The sequence below is a fragment of the Stigmatopora argus genome, chromosome 11 (genome assembly GCF_051989625.1).
Source record: "Stigmatopora argus isolate UIUO_Sarg chromosome 11, RoL_Sarg_1.0, whole genome shotgun sequence".
NCBI classification, from domain to species: Eukaryota; Metazoa; Chordata; class Actinopteri; order Syngnathiformes; family Syngnathidae; genus Stigmatopora; species Stigmatopora argus.
In genome coordinates, this window is record NC_135397.1 from 17639189 (window position 1) to 17661984 (window position 22796).

The following is a 22796-nucleotide window of genomic DNA, read 5'->3' on the forward strand; positions in this document are numbered from 1 at the left end:
CACCGTTATCAACTGATTTAACGCATCCATCACTCCGTTCCCTTGCCATCATAAACCAATAATAGGTATCATTATATCCCTCCTGCTCCATTTTGTTAAGATTTCCCCCATGCTTAGCACGTATTTTATCCTGCAGTATCAATATCTTATGCATATTAAGCTGGCCAGCAAATCCATATTTATTTATCCATAAGTTTAGGTGTTTAACCCTTGTAGCGCTTTGATTTTCAACAAATTTCCAATCTTTACACGGCAGACGCATCTTTGGATCGTCGTCAATAGCCGCTTTTACATTTGCGCTGCCCATTTTTAGAAGGGAGCGCGCTCACTTAGTTATCAGTTAGCAAATTCTTTTTCCGCGGAACGACACACGTAACACACGCAACACAAATGTATACCCTAGCCTGATATACTGTCAGAGTTATATTTGTACCTATCCGGACCGCGGTACAGGACACCCCGAACTGCCCCAAGTTTTATAGACTCATGCTCTGTCTCGTTACCTGGCATCGACTAGTATACCCAGGGTTTTAAAATCGCTAATCCCCAGGACGCGAGCCTTACTTCTCAAAATAAGGCCTTCGCATGTGATGCCTTCACGCACTCGGAACCCGTCAACAATATGCAGCAATCACACGCGGACTCACCAGCAAGTTGATAGATGTCTCCTTTAAGGATAGTCGTCAACCGACTAGAATCCAGCCGCTGCCGAGAAACATTCCAGCCTGGGAAAGGGATTTCTTTTGCCGTGCACGGTCACTCCAGATATTGAACAGCAGCGTCTGGACTCCTTATCGGTTTGTTGACCCCGGCTCCTCGAAGGACCAAAATGTTAGAATAATGATTCAAACCTTTTAAATCATTATTAGTAATATTTAATTAAAAAAGGAAAAACATCTCTCAACATTTCTGGTTACACTTGCAAGGAAAATGCGCTGTGACGTCGTCTTAGCCCCCAGTGCATTCTAAATTCTAGTAACTGAATCATTGTATTTAATCGCGACATTCGAAAAACATGTTCATGTAATCAGTACAATAACACCTTCTGGTTTAGAAAAACAACAGTCTCAAAATGAAATGGTGTGACATCTCCCCAAAACAATGGTACATAATATTTTCATTATAAGGAAAACAAAGCATTCAAGCAGGATTATAATGTCAACAAAGCAGTATTATAATGTCAACAAAGCCGTATTTTCAAATCTGCTGGTGAAGCCCCGACATAACAGTCTCATTTGGTCCTGCTGGGAAAAAGTGTCCGTCTCTTTTCCCTTGCCCTTGAGAAGAGGACTGCGCAGGAAGAAGTCCATCCCATGACTTGATTTATAGCTTTACTACTTATTGAAAAATGCTTACAACACATATAGAATATTACCTAATAATTCTAACAGCTCTCTTTTCTTTTTGTCCTCCTGTAACGCTTTTTAGAGAAGACTAAATTAATTACACTAAAATAATTACTCTCCCGATATCCAACTATATCACCATAGTTTGCCAAGACCCCATAATCACAATATGCTGCAAGCACAACTATATCATAGCAAAACCCATTTCTGCCCTCAAGTTTGCTTCAGCACCCCCAAGGCCAATTATTGTAATATTCAGCCGCACCAAAACAGAGCGCTCCCCCCGCAATCAAAGCATTATTCGGCAAGTTTAGAGTCTGACCAAAACGCAGTTTTGGCAACCCCGCTAAACATTTAATTGGCTGTTTTGTATTTCTGTTAACCAAAATATTCCCGCTAGCAGACGGGAATGAAACCAGGATAAGCCACAATAAGCCATTTCATTCCAGTACATTGACAGTACATTTAGTTACTATTAACAAGTATGCCTAGCACTTTGAAATAACCATTTTAATTGCCATTTTACAACTTTCAGCATCACACAAAAAAATCCAATTGAATTCATTCCCAAAGAATGTGATCTCTGGTTTAAAATTAGCTCAACATCCTCATGTTCAAAATCCTCATTCAAATCATTTTGAGCAGGCCTGCCTTGTTTTTAGAGACCTTTTTGTCCAGGCAATCAAGCGATATATGTAATATATATAAGTATAAATTGAATGAGCATGCAACACATTTTTTAGCTGCTCCTGATAAATGCTGCCCACCGCGTGGTCTTCAGCGATGCCGCTGTTGGCCTTAAAACAAGCCGTCATCCTGATTTGATATTCTGCAAAAGGCTCACCATCCCTCTGCTTAGCTCTGCTGATCACGGTATAATTAACTTTTGTTTTAAACTTCCCCGTAACCCGATCAATCAGTTCATGCACTCTCAAATTCAAATTACGACCGTCATGACACAACGGGCCACCATCAGCTTTTGGATTCGAACATCCAAATTTAGTAGGAGCCTGCTCCTTGCCCACATTAGTATTAGCAACTTCGATCATGGGATATTGTTCAATAAACACATCACTCATTGGCGGCGGCCCAGGCTGGGGAGATAGCGTTTTCTCCCCATGTCCCCCACGGGCCCTCCCGACCTGGTCATATTTGTCGGAGGGGGCCCTCCTTTTTAACAACAACAACAACACACTTCTTCCCCACCGGGCCAGTCTCCCCGTCCTCTTTTCTGTGGAATAACACAGCCTCTGTGTTTCCAGTCCCACCGTTATCAACTGATTTAACCCATGTATCATAAACCAATAATAGGTATCATTATATCCCTCCTGCTCCATTTTGTTAAGATTTCCCCCATGCTTAGCACGTATTTTATCCTGCAGTATCAATATCTTATGCATATTAAGCTGGCCAGCAAATCCATATTTATTTATCCATAAGTTTAGGTGTTTAACCCTTGTAGCGCTTTGATTTTCAACAATCCAATCTTTACACGGCAGACGTCAATAGTCGCTTTACTGTTTGCACCACCCATTTTTGGAGTGGATTTGTGTGTATCCCCGTAGTACCTTTTTTTCTTTAACAACTACGCACACACAACCAATGTCGACCACCACATTTTTATAGACCCCACCGTGTCTACCTGCTAGTGACTAGTATCCGCAGGGTTTTAAAATCGCCATCCCCAGGACGCGAGCCTTACTTCTCAAAATAAGGCCTTCGCGTGTGATGCCCTTCGCGCATTTGGATCCCGTCAACAATATGCAGCCATCACACGCGGACTCGGCAGAAATGTCGAAAGATCCTTACCCAGAGGATAGTCGTCAACCGATTAGAAAACAGGCGCTGCTGAGAAATAGTCCAGCCTGGAAAAGGGATTCTCGCCGTGCACGGTCACTCCAGATATTAAACTGCAGCGTCTGGATTCCTTATCGGTGTGTTGACCCCGGCTACTCGAAGGACCAAATGTTGGAATAATGATTCAAACCTTTTAAATCATTATTAGTAATATTTAATTAAAAAAGGAAGAACATCTTTCAACAAATTCTGCTTACAACTTCGAAGGAGATGCCTTGTGACGTCGTCTCAGTCCACAGTGCATTCTGACGAGCGGCATACTCTTCGGTCCATTTAGCGGCACATAACCAAAACATTCAAAGGTAATCTGATTTAAACAATTGCATACGCAAAAACAACTGTCTCAACTGTTTTGAACAATTGTATAAGCTCAACCGAATAACATCATGAAGGTTATAAAAACACTGTCACAACAATCTGTTTTTATCGGAACACCTGCGTAAGAATTTGCACAATAAGCAAAACAATGGCATTAGAATTTGCACCAGTAAGCATAATAATTTCTTTATAAGGTAAACAAAGCAAAGCAGTTTAATGTAAACAAAGCAGTATTTTCAAATCTGCTGCTGGAGTCTCGTCATAACAGTCTCATTGGGTCCTGCCGGGAGCTCTTTTCTTTGAGGCCTTGAGGAGTCGAATGTGGAGGAAAAGTCCATGTTCCCATGACTTGATTTATAGCCTTACTACTTATTGAAAAATGCTTACAACACATATAGAATATTCCATAATAATTCTAACACTCAGGCTCTTTCCCAACCACAGAGGTGACATTCCACGTCCTAAGAGCCAGTTTCTGCAGCCGGGGATTGGATCGCCAAGGATCCCTCCTTTGGCTGCGGCCCAACTGTCGGCGCACCTGACCCTCTCACATGATGTGAGCCCATGTGACCCTTAGGGCTGTGCCCGGCCGGGCCTCATGAGTGTAGGCACAGCCACAATGTGCTCGCCATAGCACCCCTTCTCCAGGCCTGGCTCCAGAGTGGCGCCCCGGTGACCCGCGTCCGGCGAGGTCTTCTGATTTGAGCTTTGTCTGGTCCCTCACCTCAGACCAGTTTGCCATGGGTGACCCTACCAGGGGCACAAGGCCCCAGACAACATAGCTCCAAGGATCATTGGGACACAAAACCCCCACCACCATGTTAAGGTAATGACAATGACTCGTCGGTGGGGTTTAATTAGAGTTTGCGTGAACAACGGCCATTGTGAACATGACAGAAGGCCCTCTGTTGGTTCAATATGTTGCTGATTTGTTGATCGCAGGAAATTCAGCTGAGATCTGTTTTAAGGCAACCAACAGGAAGAAACTCCAGTGTTGTAGACGACACATGACATTTCTAGGATGGACAATCTCAGGGAGGGGCTTGACGCTAAGTACTTCTCACCGTTCTTCTATTTTGTCACAACCTAGACCACAGGTGTCCAACTGATTCCACATGTTTTCCTCCCTACTGAAACAGCGCAGACAGTTAGGCCAATGAGGAGGTCTGCCTGAAGAAGCAGCACCTGAATGCAATCAACTGATTACAGTTGTAATAGAACAGATTGGTGAAAAGGTATCGTCTTGGTGGCTTGGAAACAAACCCTGCACACACTTGGCCCTTTCTGGAATGAGTTTGACACCTATGTCCTAGACCAGGGGTGGGCAAACTATTCCAGAAAGGGCCACAGTGGGTGCGGGTTTTCATTCCAACCGATATTTCAGACACAGATGAGGAGATTGATGGTTTTGTGGATGGTTAACTGCTACTGCTATAACCTCTATCAAGGTGAGTCTCTTTTCCATTTAATAAACCACAATCAAACTTATTTTTGCTCATGCTGTCTTTGTAAAAAAGAATAAAACAACTCGCTAGCATAGCTAGCATAACAAACGTTAGCATAGTGCTAGCGCCTTTTAGCCCTGAGCGTCCTTTGTATTGACAAAAAGCAGAAAATTCACTCGCAACTGAGCCCTTTAGGGCGGTGCGTTTTATAGCTGTGAAAATACGATAGTAGTAATAAGTCTTGATTAGGTTCTAGGTGCAGAACTCAAATTTAGTATGGTAACAGCTCTTGGGAAGAAACACTCTCGATTCACACACCATGGCGCGCACAGGTGCAGCGGCTCTTTGCTCTCCAGTTTGGTGATTTGTTTTCTCCGTCTTATTGTTATTTACAAACATCTGCGAGGCAAACGTTTTCCACAGTCGCCAGGATCTAATTACTCTCGGTAGGAGATGCGATATATCCATCACAACAGATTACCAACAAACCTACAATATCCCAAGGATATCTTGAGACCACTATGTGAGGATGCTTTTCATTGCCTATAGCTCAGCATCCTGGCATACTGCATTACAGTGTGGTACGCTGGAAGCACGCTAGCAGACAGAAAAGTCATGCAGAGAGTGATCAACACCGCCCAGAAGATCATCGGCTGCTCTCTGCCCTCACTAGATGACATTACCAGCCCTCGCTACCTCAGCAGAGCTGGGAACATTGTTAGGGACCCATACCACCCTGGTCACAACCTGTTCCAGCTGCCACCCTCTGGCAGATGCTACAGGTCTCGCAAACGCTCGCAAATAGACTTAGGGACAGTTTTTTTCCCAGAGCCATCAGGGCTCTGAACTTGCATTAGCACCACACACAATCCCTTCTGTGCAATAAGAATGTGCAATATCTTAGATTGTGCAATATTTTAGAATTACCTTGCCCGGACGAGACTTTTTATATTACTTATTTATGTTTTTACTTTTGATTTATGTTTTACTGAGAAACCTGCACTTTGTGGAGTAGCACCACTAATTTTGTTGTACGCAGCTGTTGTATAATGACAATAAAGGCTTTATAATTGTTTTTCCTTGAGTCTGTTTGTCTTTGCAGTTATAGCTCTGTAGCCACTTCCAGAGGGCAGCAGGTTGAAGTGGTGGAAGCCGGGACGCGTACTTTCTTATAATGCTCTCCGCCCTTCTAAGGCACTAAACATTAAACAGCAAAATGCGGTAGATTGTACTGTCAAATTAGTAAACTTGGCTAAGGTACCAAAATCTCTTGCACTTAAAGTGCAGCCTTTATTTTGTTTACTACTGAAACAGATTAAGGTTAATCCTGTTACATGACCTACTTAAACTTAATACAGGTATAGTCTGCAAAACGTTGATGCACCCCGTCACGTGCGTAGTGGATAGTACCTTCCCGTTTGTGCGCCATTTAATATACCCCTGCCGTTTAATATACCCGGGTTTATTAAATGGGGGATATACTAAACAGCATAATACGGTAGTTTTTTCCTGTCGGCTTCTGTACACCACTCATGGAAAAAACTGCAACGCTCCGCTCAGTGCTCGTAGAGATCTTTACACGAGGGAGATGCGGCGAGAAAGACAGTGCGCTGAATTCATAAGCAGCCTGGCTGTCTCGTAGGCTCGTATCTCAAAATTAGTCTCGTATCTCAATATGATCGGAATTTTACTCGTATCTCAAATTCCTCGTATGTCGGGGCAATCGTATGTCAAGGATTACTGTATACAAATATACACTATTTGGTGATGAAGAATGCCTTTCCCAGCATGATGGACATATACATGTACATGGACAGTGGTTCTTCTGCCTGACTTTGGCACGGGAGGCCTAGGTTCGATTCCCACTCAGTGGCAGTCCGAGTGATTTTCTGTCTCTCTGTGTACCCTACGACTGACTGATAACCAGTCTCGGGTGTAGCCTGCCTTCCGCCCGAAGGCGGTTGGGTTAGGCTCCAGCAACCCCTGCCACCCTTTTGAGGATAGGCAGTTTGGGAGATGAATGAATGAATCTTTGTATATACACAGTCGTATGACAAGGTTTGGGCATTCCAGATTATTTTCAAGATTTTCCTTTATAAATCATTGGTTTTTCAGATCATCAATTTCAATTAAATATATCATATAGCAGACAAACTGTTATTTGAGGGTTTGAAATGAAGTTTATAGGATTTACAGAAAGTGTGCAATAATGACCTAAACAAAAGTAGGCATGTGCATAAATTTGGCAACCCTTGTTTGATTGATTGATTGGAATACCTTCAGCACTAATTATTGGAACACAACAATTGTTTGGTAATCTCATTGACTTTTGTCCTATATACTCATTTGAAGCTAATCATGAGAAACGGTATTTAAAGTGGCCAGTTGCAAGTTTTTCCTCTTTGCATCTTCTCTTAAGTGTGGCAACATTGGAGCCTCAAAACAACTGACAAATCACTTTAGAACAAAGGTTGTTCAACATCACAGTTTAGAGCAGGGGTGGGCAAATTATTCCACAAAGGGCCGCAGTGGGTGCAGGTTTTCATTCCAACCCATAAAGAGGACACCTTTTAACCAATCTGGTGTCCTACAAGTGCAATCAGTGGGTTGCAGTCAGGTGCTTCTTGTGTTCTGCAGAAATCTAATTGGTCAAAGTGTCTGTGCTGGATTGGTTGGAACAAAAATGTTGACTTTATCCAAGTGGTAATGTGCGCGATGGGAAATTCACTCGCAACAAAACAGAAAGCACGATCTCGTACTCCCTGGCCTTTAGAATGTTCGTCGCGTCATTCTTCATCTGCGGTGAAATTCTTCTTTGCCGCATCATTCTTCTTTTGCGGTGAAATTCTTTGGTGTGTCATTCTTCATCTGCGGTAAAATTATTCTTTAGCGAGTCATTATTCTTCTGCAGTGAAATTCGTCTTCTTGCTTTTGGGATGTGGGAGTACCCAGAGAAAATTCACACAAGCCTGGGAAGAACATGCAACATACGTAAGGGTTGCATGGGTGGCTGGAGCCAATCCCGGCTGAGTTTGGGCGAAAGGCAGACTGTCAGTCATAGGGCACACACAGACAGACAGAGGACTATTCACACTCACAATCACACCGCCACTAGCGGGAATGGAGTGCGCGCCTGCCCGCATCGAAGTCAGGCAGGTGAATCACTACACTAGACTATCAGGGGGCTCCCAAACAATTTACATTAAGTTTTATTTCAAATGGACCTTGCCCTGTATATTATTATTTTTCACTGAATCAATTCATTACATTCATGTTTATTTTATGACACTTAAAAGGATTAAATTGCAGAACAGTTTGAGTGAATCAGGACATTTGAAGTTCTTTGTCAAATTGAAATCAATATATATTTTTGTCAGTAAAGTATAATTTATCGACGTTCAGAAGTAATTGATGTCCTATCTTTTTAGCTAATAGATTGGTATTTTATCCATCATTAAAAAAAAACTCGGGACTGACTGCTTCCGTATTATTACTTGTAAACTTCCGACTCACAGGAACGTGACACGGCTGTTACGTCACAGGGCGTTGGTGGAAAGTGGAAGGCAAAACGGAGGAACACATCTATTTCGTAAGGTAGCAATTTTCAACGCGTATCTTTAGGGGATATTCCTGAGACTAATTTCTCTGAGATGGGGAATTGGGTGTCACGTGAGGACTACGAATGGGTGTATACTGACCAACCACACGCTGAGAGGAGGAAAGAGATCCTTGGTGAGTTAACTTGTCAGTTTCGCAAGGTTGGCTAAATCGTATCACTCTAGCACAGACGTCGTAGTACTGTTATATTTATGATTGTTCATTAAGTAACATCCATTTTGAACAAGGTTTTCATAGCCAATGTTGGTTAACGGTTACATAACCGTTGCTGCAGACGTGATCTTAACTTTTAATGTGTTCATGGTCAGATGTACTGCGCTTTACCCGATTTACAGTGAGGCCAGATCTCGTTTATTCAGTGTTCTTAATTCGTCTCTCATTCGCTACTGCCTAATAATTACCACAAAACTTTAAAGTCCTAAACTTAACACAAAGGGAGAATTACGATCACGTGATCCGGGTTATGGCTCAAGCAATGACTGCATATATACAGTGGTACCTATACTTACGATTGCTTCTACATACGAAATTTTCAGGTTACTCTTTGATGCTCTTAATTTGAAGTTGTGGGTTTATTATTGGGTTGGGTATATTTATATTTTTTAAATTTACGTTACTTCCTTTTTTAATTTGTTTACAGAAGGAATTTGAGATACACGTAAAATTCTGAGCAAATATTTACCTTGAAATACGAGACAAATTTTGAGATACGAGCATTCAAGACAGCCAGGTGGCCAGGTCGCGAGAGGCCGCTTATGATTTCAGCCTGCTTCCACAGAAAGGAAATGATTGTACATTTGTGATAATGAAATAAAACAGAATTCCGCTTTGATTTTTTTCTTTTTATTTCTTGTTCAAAAGTGACAACTATTGCAGTAATATGAACCATCGAAAAAATTGATATTTCCACATTAGAACCAATTTGGCCGCCATATCTTAAACTTCCGGTAAGACAATTGTAATTTATGTCATTAAAAAGCATAGGGTTCTCCTCAAGATAGAATTATTTATTTTTTCAAATTGAATAATTTGATATTTTGCATTTACAAAGACAGGCGTATTAACTTATGATATTGACCCTAATAAATATGCTTTTGATTCATACAGTATCTCAGAAATACCACGTGTGATGATTTTTCTTAAGATTTTCCCTTCAAAGTAACACATTTGTACTCCCTATGATAACCATAAATATGAAGGTGAAAATTGACAATCAGGGGGCGGCTTATACGGGAGAAATTGTAAAATTCAACAATTTTGAGGCAATTTTAGTGGTGCAGCTTATACGCGCAGGCGGCTTATATGCGAGTAAATCCGGTAAATTTAAAGTTTGTTATGGTACGAGCGCATCCGTCAACTGACTCTCTCTCTCTCACTCCCTCTGCGCACTCCGCGTTGTTCTGAATAATATCTCATTTTAGTATTGAACATCATAAGCACTAGATAGTTAATTGTTACTCTGTCAGTAGATGGTGAACTGGAACCAATTAAAATGTGTTTTTCCAATTGTAATATCGTGTTTTGGTGTTTTTTCAGAGGGTGGGAATGAATGAATTTGTATTTACAGTCATACCTTGAGATACAAGCTTGATGCGTTCCGGGACTGAGCTCGTATGTCGATCTCAAATCAATGTTTCCCATAGAAATGAACTAAATACAAATTAATTCGTTACAATGCATTCGTTACAATGGAAAAACTGATTTTTATTGGTTGTAATTCACCATCTACTAACAGAGTAACAAATAACTAGTGCTTTTGATGTTTAATAATATAAAGAGGCATTATTCAATACAACGGGGAGTTCGCGGATGGGATAGAGAGGGAGAGGGAAAGAGAGAGAGGGAGAGAGAGAGAGAGACTTGACGGTTGCGCTCGTAACGTAACATAAACTTAAATTTTTACTTAAAGGAACTTATTCCTATACGCACAAAAAACATTTTAACCTTACGTTACACTAAATATAAACTTTCTTGTGCAATAACCAAGGCAAAGAGGTGAATGTATTCCACCGCGGCTTTCAAGGCAAATTTCCAGCTTCTCCATATGTATTGGCGAGCCAGCTCAGTCACGCGTACACTACATGTTTTTTGATTATTTCGTGCTTAATAGCGATTGTCATCATACGCCTTTTCTTCGCACTACTCTCCATTGAACCGGCTTGCTTTGGTTCCATTGTGTTTCCCTTAACTTTGCACTGACTAACACAAAAAAACAGGAAAAAATGCAATGCTCTGCCCAGTGCTCGTAGAGATCTTTACACAAGGGAGATGTGGGAAGAAAGACAGCAGGCTGAAATCATAAGCGGCCTCTCGCGACCTGGCCACCTGGCTGTCTTGAATGCTCGTATCTCAAAATTTGTCTCGTATTTCAAGGTAAATATTTGCTCGGAATTTTACGTGTATCTCAAATTCCTCGTATGTCGGGTCACTCCTATGTCAAGGTATTACCAGAGCTACCAAATACTATGAATCGTCCGTAGTTTACTACGCCAGCTTATAGCAAATTATGAAATCCTACTTTTTACTATGAATTTACAAAAATACAAAAAATCAAGCAATGTCTGACGCGATCGGTGTTTCGGAACTTTACATTTGCTTTTAATAACTTTTTCTGTTAAAATTTGCAGATTGAGGATGGCACAAATCGAAACTACATCCACGTGACCTAAACAGATTTATCTCACATGGATGTAGTTTCGATAGATTTTTGAAGCAGCATAGACGTACCGTAGCCATGGCTTCCAAGCGAAGATGAGAGAACTGTGATACTGATATTTTGTCATAAAAAAAAAATACAACGAACTGCAGCCTGCAAAAGTTCAAGACGGAATACAGTATTATATATCCGTGTTTGGCGCCATTAACCGAAGGAGAATTCTTTGCGAACTGTCAGTATTGCAACATGAAAACTGTTGCTTTGCGTGACAAAGACTTGTTGGTAGTGAAAGTGGATTATGAGAAGATTAGTATTCCATTTTAGAAAAATGATGAAGGACTTTGTATTGGTGAGAACGTTTGTCAGTACATGAATGAGCAAGAAATGCCTGAAATAAAAGTGTGACAAAGTTTTATAAAACTGCAGTGAAATATGCAAAAGAAAAATTTCCAATGAACAGATCAACAGATTCCCATGCATGAAGCCTTACTGTGAGTTTGATGGCTTGGAAGAAGAATTCAGCTAGCTGCAACTTGAGGAGCTAGGAGACATTATATTACAGGAGAGAGCAGATGTGCAATGGGGACTAGTCGGAGAAATAAAAGACATCTCTGGAAACCCAAAATATGCTAACATAACAAAGATTGCACTGGGCATACTTTTGATTCCCCACAAGAATGCCACGTGAGCGTGTTTTCAGTGCTGTGAGGAAGATCAGGACAGACTTCAGGATGTCAATGGGACCAAGCACTTGAGGCCATGTGCTTGGTAAAGATGGACATGCAACTGGCAGGAGCAGCTTGCTATGAATAGAAATATTCAAGGGAGGAGTCAAAAGAGGCCAAGCGTGCAACTCAGAAATGTAATAGAACCAAGAAAATTGATTAAATTTGCATGTGGTATAAAATTTGTAGGTCTTTCATTATTCATTTTTGTATTGAAAATGTTGATTGCCACAAATATTTTGACATGATTGCATTCACACAGCTTTTGTGTAATAAAGTTCTCAATAATCATTAATGTGTTGTTTGCAGCTCTTTTTTTGAAATAAGTGAGAAAATTATCAAAAAAATGACTTTAAAATTAGAACTTGTGCACTAGGAAAAAATCTCACAAAATCTGAAAATTCTCTTTACCCATTCTGAAATACGATTTTCGTTGTTTGGCAGCTCTGTATTACTGTAGTTAATTTCTATGGGAAAAGTTTAATTGAGACACGAGTAAATCGACATACGAGCCCGGTCCCGGAACATATTTAGCTCGTATCTCAAGGTAAATGTACCTCACATTTCAAATAAAATAAAAATGTTTGGACTATCAGCCTCTAAAAATCCCGCATCGGTCGACCTCTATTCGGATGCTGAATATTGCGTATATTTAAGCATTTGTAAGTATAGGTACGACTAGGGCTGGGCGAAATGACAACAATTGTGATCATGATTAAATTAAATTGAATCCGTCGATATCGATAATTATCACGATAATGATCACATTTTTGAAAACCTCAAACTTTTGTGTATAATACATTACTCAAGGACAAACACTTATTAAATACCAGATTGGAAAAAGCATCCTCTTGATCAGTTGCAATGAAAACCTGAACCCACTACGGCCTTTTCTGTAATTAGTTGCGAATCCCTGCTCTGAAAAATACTCTGAAAATATGCATTTCATTTAAATGTATGCTTTTTTAAATGAAACTATTTTTTTCTTCCTCCTACAGCTAAATATCCACAAATCAAGTCTCTGATGGGTCCTGACTTAAGGCTTAAATGGATTGTCTGTGTGATGGTCACTATACAATTTTTAGCATTTTATTTCATCAAAGATATGGACTGGAAATGGGTTTTGTTTTGGACTTATGCCTTTGGGAGCTGTATCAACCATTCAATGACTCTTGCTATACATGAGATCTCCCACAATACTGCTTTTGGAAACAACAAAGCCATGTGGAACCGGTACTTTGCAATGTTTGCCAACCTTCCTATCGGGTTACCCTATTCTGCCTCATTCAAGCGCTATCATTTAGACCATCACCGCTACCTTGGAGGAGATGGTGTAGATGTGGACATTCCAACTGATTTTGAAGGCTGGTTCTTTTGCACACGTTTCCGCAAGTTTATCTGGATTATTCTTCAACCGCTTTTTTATGCTATTCGGCCCCTTTGCATCAACCCTAAACCTATTACACAGTTGGAACTGACAAATGTTTTTCTTCAACTCACCTTTGACATTCTGCTCTTTTGGCTGTGGGGAGTGAAACCGGTAGTGTACATGCTGGCAGGCTCCATGCTGGGCATGGGTCTGCACCCCATATCTGGACACTTCATAGCTGAACATTACATGTTCCTCAAGGGTCATGAGACCTACTCCTACTATGGCTCCCTTAACCTGCTCACCTTCAATGTAGGATATCACAATGAACATCATGACTTCCCCAGCATCCCAGGATGTAGGCTACCAATGGTTAGTGTTGGAATAATGATTCAAACCTTTTAAATCATTATTAGTAATATTTAATTAAAAAAGGAAAAACATCTTTCAACAAACTCTGCGGCGAACTTGCAAGGAGATGCAATGTGACACCGTCTTAGCCCCCAGTGCATTCTAAATTCTAGTAACTGAATCATTGTATTTAATCGCGACATTCGAAAAACATGTTCATGTAATCAGTACAATAACACCTTCTGGTTTAGAAAAACAACAGTCTCAAAATGAAATGGTGTGACATCTCCCCAAAACAATGGTACGTAATATTTTCATTATAAGGAAAACAAAGCATTCAAGCAGGATTATAATGTCAACAAAGCAGTATTATAATGTCAACAAAGCCGTATTTTCAAATCTGCTGGTGAAGCCCCGACATAACAGTCTCATTTGGTCCTGCTGGGAAAAAGTGTCCGTCTCTTTTCCCTTGCCCTTGAGAAGAGGACTGCGCAGGAAGAAGTCCATCCCATGACTTGATTTATAGCTTTACTACTTATTGAAAAATGCTTACAACACATATAGAATATTACCTAATAATTCTAACATTCCCTCCTTTTACTATATGTTTGTTATTCATTTTATGACAAATTCAAAATAACAGGGATATCACCGTTGGCTGTTTTTTAATTTTACCCGCTTAGGCTACTCGTTCGGCAGGTCTGAAAAACAGAAAACAAGATCATTTTCGTCCAATCCATCCTCGTAATTACCATGCTCCTGGAATTCACTGTTAGTGTCAGCACGTCTCAGTAGGGGATATAATTCATGCAATTTGGAATTTGTAGGGGCAATCGCAGTGGTTATAAGTCGGCTCATCAAAGATCTTAAGCAGGGAATAATACAACACCCACATAATGTCAAAATCGTAGCAAAAAGGGCTACCACAAATTAGGCCAAATCATTATTAGTGAGGCCACAAATCTGTCAGCGGACATTATTCTACTCCAGGATGCTTTGTCATCTTGCGGTTTAGGGTCTGCAGGCCATCGTTGGCCCTGGTGTGGGACCCAGTGGGGGGCGTGTTGTTGAGTGCAACATTTTCAAACATTGCATACGCCCCCTGCTCCTTCAAGAAGCATTTCAACCGCTGCACGATCCTGGAACGCCGTCAGACTAGTGGCTGCCAGTTGTTCCTTTATCGCCACAAATCCCTGTTCCAAGTTTTTGGACATTGTAATGCAGGTAATTTATCCAATCAACATTTTTGTTTGGAGTAATTAAAAGAAAAATATACTCCCAACCTGCTGCGATCTGATTAGCCAACTTATACTCATCCTCGTGGATGCCAATCGCATCAATGTATCACCCTCTCTCCATGCGACGCCGTCGCGAGGGGCCCGCCATCATACCGGATTTCTGTGCAGCCAATTGTATCTCCTCTACTGTAGATGGAAAAACAGACACTGGTAATAGCAGTGAGACCAAGGCACAAAGTCCTGCAGTCATTTTGGCAGGAGTCGTATAATTTGTTTTGACCCCACCACCACCATAGGTCTGGTCAGAACGTGGAATCAGGGGTGTAGTCTGTTTTAGGACGTGGGCAGACCACGTCACATTTATCGCTCCCAGTGCCGGACCGTGCCCTGTGAGGACTAAGCAGGTAAAATGATTAAACGCGACATGTGTTGAAAAGTTAGGCTTGTCCTTTGCTGCCGTTGTAACTGGGTAGACATTATTCCATTTCATACATTTTGGGCTTACATCTTCTTTTGTCATTATCTCATTTACACAATCAGGGGTAATTTGCGCGGGTACTACTCTTAAGAGAGGTCGGCCCCCCATACATGTTATACAGGTTTGATACAGGTTTGATTTATAATAGCTGCATTTTCCATCAACAATAACCAATTATTTCTTACCGCCTCCCGTTTGGGAACTCCCCGTTGCAGAAATGAATTCTCTGGTCATCTCAGATTTTAATTTTACTATGGCGGATCCGGGTGTTTCCATCTCCGACGACCTTCTTACCCATGGACTTAGGAAAAACGTCAGACAAAGATTCACAAGTTAATTTGTCAGTCTGAATTATGATTTGTAATGCCCCACCGTATGGGTTAATTTTATCGAAGGCCTGATGGTTTTTTGCACACGTGTGTCATCCAAGCTTGCCAATCTAGACCAGTTTCTGCAACAAGGTTTCCCCAATCTGTTTTAGGACTGTTATGTACCACACATATTCTATAAAATCCATGTGTATCCTTTGAAATGGATATGTAGCTTTTGTAGCTTGACATAAGGGGGAATCGCCCGTGTTTTTGCCATATATCTGCATATAGATTGAATATATAACCTCCCCCTTTTTTGAGGCATGAAATTTACCATGACTCAAAATGGCAGCCCTCCCAGATAAGTCTTTTGTTTTTGTTTAGTCCCCCAGGTTCCCAAAATTTCCCATTGCAGAAATCAAAAAATTTCATTTGGCGAAATTCTTTTCTTTTTGTTTCTGTCCTACTCTGCCACCGCCGTCCTTGAAAGGCTTATCAGCGATTTCAGAAATATTCCACCTTGATATTAGAATATTGATATATCTTGGTGGCTAGCCAATTGAAACACAAAAGACAGACACTCATCCACGCTGGCACTCATAATCAAGAAATTTAGAGTGCTCCCCCAATCATCAAGATTGATGCCTGAAGAAACTAGATAATTAATGTATTAGATTCACATGCCACATATCTAAAAATAGAAATTTGTTCAATTGCCACCGCCCCTTACCCCATTCAGTCAGCATGTAGATTGCCATGCGAGTGGCTGTGATTAACTATCTATTCGCCAATAATGCAATAACGGAAAAGTTGCACACATTGAAACACACACACACCCCCTTTTAGTATTTTAACCGTTTGCAAAAAACTTTATCTCATTGTTCTGCATTAAGCTACACCCCCTTTCAATGTTATCGAATTTTGCCCATTCTAGTCAACCCATCTACTTAAAGCATTTCTCCAAGGTTGATATTTTATAATTTGGAGCTGTTATTTTTAAAACATAGACATTATTTCACTTGTTTCACACCATGGAAGGCCCTACCAGACTTTGTTGTAGATAGTCCCCTTTATCTAAGCAATAGGCAGTAAAGTCCCAATAGTCATCAATATGACCTATACCACAGCATTTTCCCCTTCAGGTCAAACAAGGAACGCGTTTTGTGCACCTAAAGGCGCTCCATGTTTCTTCTAGGGAAACTATGCCTATCCTTAACCAATTATCTTATCTACCCCAGCCAGGTTCAATTTACCTAACAATTTGGACGAATGCCATGACATTTCTCATTTCCGCATTGTTAATTTCATGTCTGATTTCTTTAACAACCAAATAACCCTTAATACCTAAGACATAAATTGCAAATCACCCCATACTATGTTTACTTAAGATAAGAGCCATTTCTTATAGCTCCCTGTTACCACAAGAAAAATCTACAATAATTAAATTAGTGAAATCCACCTTTTACTAGGCATTTCCTAATTACAATTTTCGATGCTTAATAAAGGACCCACAAATTGTAACCAATATGCCATAATATTGTAAAAAAATCCATTCATTTTTCTTTAACCAGCCAATCTCCTATATTAAAGTAAAAAGAAACCAATAATAACAGTATTATTCCCAATTCCAAAGCCAAACAGATCTTCTATCACCTTGAAAGACATTTCTGATTAAATCCCAAAAATAAATGCGAAGATAATCGCGGAACTCTGCATCCCTTGCAGACCATGTTTTGTTCTTATTCTGAAATGTTTAAACGGAAGCGCGCCCTTACCCGCTGACTGTGACCTTCACGCTCGCTGCAGAAGCAGCTTATCAATGTTGACATTCCTAAGTGCTCTCTTTTCTTTGTGCCCAATGCTTCCCCTCTTGTGCCTCCTGTGAGCAATTATTTTTTAGAGAAGACTAAATTACAATATGCTGCAAGCACAACTATATCATAGCAAAACCCATTTCTGCCCTCAAGTTTGCTTCAGCACCCCCAAGGCCAATTATTGTAATATTCAGCCGCATCAAAACAGAGCGCTCCCCCCGCAATCAAAGCATTATTCGGCAAGTTTAGAGTCTGACCAAAACGCAGTTTTGGCAACCCCGCTAAACATTTAATTTGCTGTTTTGTATTTCTGTTAACCAAAATATTCCCGCTAGCAGACGGGAACGAAACCAGGATAAGCCACAATAAGCCATTTCATTCTTTGAAATAACCATTTTAATTGCCATTTTACAACTTTCAGCATCACACAAAAAAATCCAATTGAATTCAATCCCAAAGAATGTGATATCTGGTTTAAAATTTGCTCAACATCCTCATGTTCAAAATCCTCATTCAAATCATTTTGAGCAGGCCTGCCTTGTTTTTAGAGACATTTTTGTCCAGGCAATCACGCGATATATGTAATATATATAAGTATAATTTGAATGAGCATGCAACACATTTGAATGAGCATGCAACACATTTTTTAGCTGCTCCTGATAAATGCTGCCCACCGCGTGGTCTTCAGCGAGGCCGCTGTTGGCCTTAAAACAAGCCGTCATCCTGATTTGATATTCTGCAAAAGGCTCACCATCCCTCTGCTTAGCTCTGCTGATCACGGTATAATTAACTTTTGTTTTAAACTTCCCCGTAACCCGATCAATCAGTTCATGCACTCTTAAATTCAAATTACGCCCGTCATGACACAACGGGCCACCATCAGCTTTTGGATTCGAACATCCAAATTTAGTAGGAGCCTGCTCCTTGCCCACATTAGTATTAGCAACTTCGATCATGGGATATTGTTCAATAACACATCACTCATTGGCGGCGCCCCGGCCTGGGGAGATAGTGTTTTCTCCCCATGTCCCCCACGGGCCCTCCCGACCTGGTCATATTTGTCGGAGGGGGCCCTCCTTTTTAACAACAACAACAACACATTTCTTCCCCACCGGGCCAGTCTCCCCGTCCTCTTTTCTGTGGAATAACACAGCCTCTGTGTTTCCAGTCCCACCGTTAACTGATTTAACCCATGTATCATAAACCAATAATAGGTATCATTATATCCCTCCTGCTCCATTTTGTTAAGATTTCCCCCATGCTTAGCACGTATTTTATCCTGCAGTATCAATATCTTATGCATATTAAGCTGGCCAGCAAATCCATATTTATTTATCCATAAGTTTAGGTGTTTAACCCTTGTAGCGCTTTGATTTTCAACAAATTTCCAATCTTTACACGGCAGACGCATCTTTGGATCGTCGTCAATAGCCGCTTTTACATTTGCGCTGCCCATTTTTAGAAGGGAGCGCGCTCGCACTTAGTTATCAGTTAGCAAATTCTTTTTCCGCAGAACGACACACGTAACACACGCAACACAAATGTATACCCTAGCCTGATATACTGTCAGAGTTATATTTGTACCTATCCGGACCGCGGTACAGGACACCCCGAACTGCCCCAAGTTTTATAGACTCATGCTCTGTCTCGTTACCTGGCATCGACTAGTATACCCAGGGTTTTAAAATCGCTAATCCCCAGGACGCGAGCCTTACTTCTCAAAATAAGGCCTTCGCATGTGATGCCTTCACGCACTCGGAACCCGTCAACAATATGCAGCAATCACACGCGGACTCACCAGCAAGTTGATAGATGTCTCCTTTAAGGATAGTCGTCAACCGACTAGAATCCAGCCGCTGCCGAGAAATATTCCAGCCTGGGAAAGGGATTTCTTTTGCCGTGCACGGTCACTCCAGATATTGAACAGCAGCGTCTGGACTCCTTATCGGTTTGTTGACCCCGGCTCCTCGAAGGACCAAAATGTTGGAATAATGATTCAAACCTTTTAAATCATTATTAGTAATATTTAATTAAAAAAGGAAAAACATCTTTCAACAAACTCTGCGGCGAACTTGCAAGGAGATGCAATGTGACACCGTCTTAGCCCCCAGTGCATTCTAAATTCTAGTAACTGAATCATTGTATTTAATCGCGACATTCGAAAAACATGTTCATGTAATCAGTACAATAACACCTTCTGGTTTAGAAAAACAACAGTCTCAAAATGAAATGGTGTGACATCTCCCCAAAACAATGGTACGTAATATTTTCATTATAAGGAAAACAAAGCATTCAAGCAGGATTATAATGTCAACAAAGCAGTATTATAATGTCAACAAAGCCGTATTTTCAAATCTGCTGGTGAAGCCCCGACATAACAGTCTCATTTGGTCCTGCTGGGAAAAAGTGTCCGTCTCTTTTCCCTTGCCCTTGAGAAGAGGACTGCGCAGGAAGAAGTCCATCCCATGACTTGATTTATAGCTTTACTACTTATTGAAAAATGCTTACAACACATATAGAATATTACCTAATAATTCTAACAGTTAGTATACTAGGAAGATCTTACCCTCACTAATCGTCAGAGCTCAGTATATTTGGAGCTGTGTGGAAGCCAAGTTCGCATGATTCGCCCCGACCGTCCATGAAAATAATCAAATCTTAAATTTGATCAATGATATCCAGTGATAGAACATCTATAAAGATGCTGTAAACTCAAAGTTAAAATGAATACATTGTTGAATTGGCAAAGTAGAGGCCGTTGTTAAAACCTTTGAATGAATTAAAAAAATATATATACAAAATAGATTTTTTTTAAATCAGCTCGTCTTTTCAGTGCTATGATTCAGTAGGCGTGTACAAGCCACCTGTAAATTACACTCATGGTGCTTGCTAGTGTTGATTTTAATGTGTTTAGCATGTTTCCACTGTCAACACAATTGTACATGTTAAACCATTCAAGTCAGAATACAATTCTGAAAAAGAAGGCATGTTTCTAAGTCTTTCACTGCAGTAGAACGCTGAACTTTTTAAATCATTTTAAAATTATCAATATGTATTATCGTATGCGCATCTTGCGTCGCACAATTGCAAATGTTTATCTTTAGTTTAATATATAAAACGTTGAATGAAATCAACACATAAATTCAAATTGAATCGGCTGGCCAGGAATTTCAGGGTGTCCCCCGCCTCTGGCCCGGAGTCAGCTGGTTGGCTCCAGCACCCCCCGCGACCCTAATGAGGATAAAGTGGTTCAGAAAATGAGATGAGAAATTCACATTGAATCAATGCTTAAATATTTTTATCAAGGAACAAATGTCAACGTACACCTATTGGAATCAAGATATGTTTGACCGTCAGGGAGCTGAGTTGAGTAGGTGCAGCAGATACGAGGTGATGTCGTGGCGAGAGACGTTAGAAATTCTGTCCCATTAACCGGCATAAAATAACATGCAAAGCTCTGTTACTTCTGCTTGAAGTTTACAAAACTATCCTTTGTAGAAATACTCAATCAGTGCAGACTGCTTTCATTCCCTTTGCCGCTGTCACTCTGTGATTCATTCAGCACTCACTTGTTCTCAGCATGTCCCATGTTTTCAGCACTAAATTTTAAACAGATTAAATGTTTTTAGAAGAACATCATGAATTTGAATTTGCAGCATCTTTAAGCAAATAAGTAGGCATCAAATGTAACATACAATTTGTTGAATGAAATGAAAGAAATCTTTGGGATTTATCACAGGACTTCAAATCTTTTAATACTTTCCAACAGGACTCAACAAAGTGTAACATGGCATTATGAAGTCCATTAATTTCCGATTGCGTTAGAGATTTTGAGAAAAGAATAGAATGTCCTCTACCTCATGGGTGTCCTCAAGGGCCACTGTGGGTGCAGGTTTTCGTTCCAACCGAAGAAGAGGATACGTTTACACTGGTGCTCTGGTTTCAGAAGAAACCTCAAAGATTAAACGGTCTGTGCTGGATCCGTTGGAGGAAAAACCCACACACACACACTCGAATAGTTTGGACATCCCTGCTCTTCCTTTTTTTTCAACATAGTGTGGGCATGTAGTAATCGTGCTTGGACACATGATGGGACTGACAGCTCATGTCCTATTTCAAATTATACTACAATTCCATAAGTGGAATCTTACTGCCATGGCATCTACCAAGTCAAACGTGGCGATAGACTAGTAGCTCGCGATCGACGTATTGAGCACTGTTGGTTTAACTCTTAAAAAAAGGAAAAAAAAGAGAAAGCATAATTACCTGAACCGCTTTATCCTCACTAGGGTCGCGGGGAGGGTGTTGGAGCCTATCCCAGCTGCCTTCGGGAACGAGGCGGGGGACCCCCTGAATTGGACACTTGTACCTAGGGGCAATTTACACTGTCCAATCAGCCTACCATGCATGTCTTGCATTGTTGAGTATCCAGAGAAAACCCACGCAGGCCTGGGGAGAACATGCAAACGCCACATAGGTGAATTTGAACCCAGGATCTCCACTGTGAGGCCGACGCGCTAACCACTCAGCCGCCAGGAAAGCATAATCACTCTACTAAGACTTTTGTGACAAAATTTGTCTCAATTTGATCAGTGTGCTTCGTGCAGTACATTTTTTAAAAAGTAAACTTTAGTAGACCAAAGTTAGAACTTTAGTGGCTTCGTACATATAATTGTTAAAATATTGTCACACAGATGTCTTCAAGTCATTGTCGCTTAATGTAAAGTATGGCAATTTATCTGATTATGTATACATAGGAGTAATGAACCATTTCATGAGTTTGAAGTGTGAAATGTAATTTCATTGTGCTAGTAAGTGGCATCCCATATTACCAAATTTGTCGAGATATTCTCTTCACTAGAGAAGGCTGGACTTCTGGTAACAATTTTCAGGATAGTCGGCTATCTCCGACTCACTGCGTTGGCTTGAGTTGTACCTGTCAACACAAGAAGAAAAAATAATAATAGTGAACAGTTAGTTTTCTGTTTGCTGCTTTTGTTGTTCAATATATTCTATTTCTTAAGGTAAGGAATAAATTATTGTAGGAGTACAATCATTTATTCTTTTAATGACTGTGTTTATCAACATAATACGTTTTGAAATGTAATTCTCTTCAATACACACCATAGCATTATAAAATTTGTATGACAGTCCAGGGGTGCCGCTACTTATGAAATAATATGTTCCAGAAGTAGTTTCGTAACTTGGATTTTTGAAAGTAGAGAGATATTTTACAATGAATTAGCATAATCTGTTCTATAATCTTTAAT

General features: G+C 40.5%; 1 protein-coding gene and 1 long non-coding RNA gene across 2 annotated transcripts in view; one reads left to right on the top strand and one right to left on the bottom strand.

Moving 5' to 3' along the window:
* The first annotated feature begins 8474 nt into the window (after positions 1 to 8474).
* The window catches only part of degs1 (delta(4)-desaturase, sphingolipid 1), a 28360-nt gene continuing 14038 nt past the window's right edge, over positions 8475 to 22796 (top strand). Inside the window, exons 1-2 of the mRNA XM_077613734.1 lie at positions 8475 to 8698; positions 12964 to 13706. Of these exons, the coding sequence (XP_077469860.1) occupies positions 8617 to 8698; positions 12964 to 13706 (825 nt within the window). The 5' untranslated portion in view covers positions 8475 to 8616. The remainder of the gene's footprint in view (positions 8699 to 12963; positions 13707 to 22796) is intronic.
* LOC144084912 (uncharacterized) lies at positions 14911 to 22628 on the bottom strand. The gene is made up of 2 exons (XR_013303954.1): positions 22359 to 22628; positions 14911 to 21975 (listed from the first exon to the last, which is right to left on the bottom strand). It is a non-coding gene; the product is annotated as an uncharacterized LOC144084912 (long non-coding RNA).